Here is a 1,999-nt window from a genome sequence, read left to right on the forward strand (position 1 = left end):
ATCCCAGGACCCTGAGATCATGACCTGAGCTGAAGGCAGATGCTTCACCGACTGAGCCACCCAGGTGCCCCAACCTGGTGTTATTTTTAGAAGTAACATTTCTATCAGCAGTAGAGATGATAATAGTAACAATTTTGCATTATCAAATCAGGATTATTTGATACTATTGCTTTAAAATCAGTATCCATGATCTGATTAATGACGTTTCACTACCATATTTATTAGCAGACACTAACATTATTTAATATACTAGATATCAGTACCAGTAGCAATATGTTTCCCTAGTTTTTCTGGTAGGACTTCTCTGAGCACCTGCAATGCTAATGCATGCTATAAGCCAGACAGAGGACTGAACAAAATGGGATGTTCTCCAGATCTATTTGACCCCTGGACACATTTTTCAGGACACAAGCACTTGTCAGACAAATGCCAAAAAAAAACAGCGGTGGGGGGTTGGGAGCTGCCAGCACCTGGCGTACCGGCTGCATGGCCCTGGGCAGGTGACTCAGCCTCTCTGAGCTGCTCTTAGCAGCTCTGGGAAACAGGGATATAACACAACGTGCGTGCGTGCATGTATGTGAGCATGTGACAATGAAAGGGGTTTTTAAATATGAAGTGTCTCAACCAGTTGCCTGTGGCGGGCGATCACCGTGGCTACATGTTTTACTTCCAACCTACTTCATGGCAGAGAGAGGGGAAATGAGGCTCAGGGGAGAAGAGGGGACCTAGGCCAAGGTCATTCCTGAACCTGAGCTGTCCAGGCCGTGTGGGTCAACCCAAGCCACCCCTGCTCCTTACCCAGGATGTCCAGCCACTCATCCGGGGCCGGGGCGGGCTCGGGCTCAGGCGCCATGGCGGCCAGGAACTCTCGGGCCAGGGCCCCAGGCTGCTCAGCCTCCTCCAGTGGAGGCTGCCCCACGTCTTCAAGTGGTGGCAGCTCACTCAGGTCTTCCTCCTCCTCCTCCTCCTCCTCGCCCTCTGCGTCTTCCACCCCATCCAGCACCTCGAAGTCCTCAAGTGGTGGGACCCCAGCAGGCGGTGGGGCAGTGGGCTCAGGCCCGGAGGCAGAGGGCTCAGCACAGGATGCCATGCTGCTGGGGGGATGGGAATTGGCCCTGGTGGGGGGAATGGATGGGTAAGAATCCCACCCAGCCCCTCAAATTCTCCTCTGCATCCATTCACCACACTGCCAATCACCTGCTGTGTGACTTAGGGGCTCCAGGCCTTAGTTTCCTCATCTAGACAGTGGGTAAAGACCAACCCAGGCTTGATCCACACATCAAACCCTGGGCATCAATCAGTCTCAAGCAATGTTAGCTGTTATTACAGCTAATTATTTTTTTTTAGTTTTTACAAATACCCAGAGAAGTAGGAAACATCCCCCACCCCCATATTTTGCAGAAAAGAAAACTGAGGCCCAGAGGGGCAAAGCTATTTGCCCAAGGTCACAGAGCAAGGCAACTGCTGGGACAGAATTTGAACCTGGGGTTTTATCTGATTAAATGCCCAAAGGGGGTGCTGGGATTTTTTTTTAGGGGGCCTGAAGACTCAGGAAATCTATATTTAGAGCCCAAAGGGGCTGTGTCTTTACCAGGACTCCCTACCACCAGCAGCCCCTTCTCCTAAGGGTTGCCACTAGAAACCCCAAGTCTTTTCTTTCCAAACCCTGAATCTAATACCACTCCCCCAACACCAAGGACCCTGGCCCAAACCCTTCCCTGGGAGCTCTTTCTCCTCTCCTCAAGCCTCCAGACCACTCTCTCAAAGTAGCCTCCTTTACAGGAGTGGTCAAGACCCCCACGGCATTCTACAGCCTCCTCCTCTGGCTATGAACAACTGCCCCCACTCCCAGACCCCAAGCTCGGAGGTGATAGAGCCCAGACTTCATTCTAACCCACAGCATCTCCTCCCTAACCCTCACCTGCCTGCTCCTTCCGGGCTCCGGCCCCATTTTCTGAGACCCTCCCAGCCCCCACCCCCACAATCCCCTGCGCCCGCA

The 1,999-nt window shown here is 52.6% G+C and overlaps 1 protein-coding gene across 1 annotated transcript; it reads right to left on the bottom strand.

Annotated features, from left to right (window-relative positions):
• Nucleotides 1-721: 721 nt before the first annotated feature.
• On the bottom strand, nt 722-1,940 carry LOC117800469 (peptidyl-prolyl cis-trans isomerase FKBP8-like). The gene is made up of 2 exons (XM_034653010.1): nt 1,922-1,940; nt 722-1,115 (listed from the first exon to the last, which is right to left on the bottom strand). The coding sequence occupies exon 2, from the start codon at nt 1,088-1,090 to the stop codon at nt 737-739; it is 354 nt and encodes a 117-aa protein (XP_034508901.1). The 5' UTR covers nt 1,091-1,115; nt 1,922-1,940; the 3' UTR covers nt 722-736.
• Nucleotides 1,941-1,999: the final 59 nt, after the last annotated feature.

Source organism: Ailuropoda melanoleuca, unplaced genomic scaffold (assembly GCF_002007445.2).
Source record: "Ailuropoda melanoleuca isolate Jingjing unplaced genomic scaffold, ASM200744v2 unplaced-scaffold70831, whole genome shotgun sequence".
NCBI classification, from domain to species: Eukaryota; Metazoa; Chordata; class Mammalia; order Carnivora; family Ursidae; genus Ailuropoda; species Ailuropoda melanoleuca.

Bases quoted from the DNA above. Each gene is read 5' to 3' on its own strand.
- LOC117800469 (XM_034653010.1), bottom strand. From the start codon at position 1,090: ATGGCATCCTGTGCTGAGCCCTCTGCCTCCGGGCCTGAGCCCACTGCC.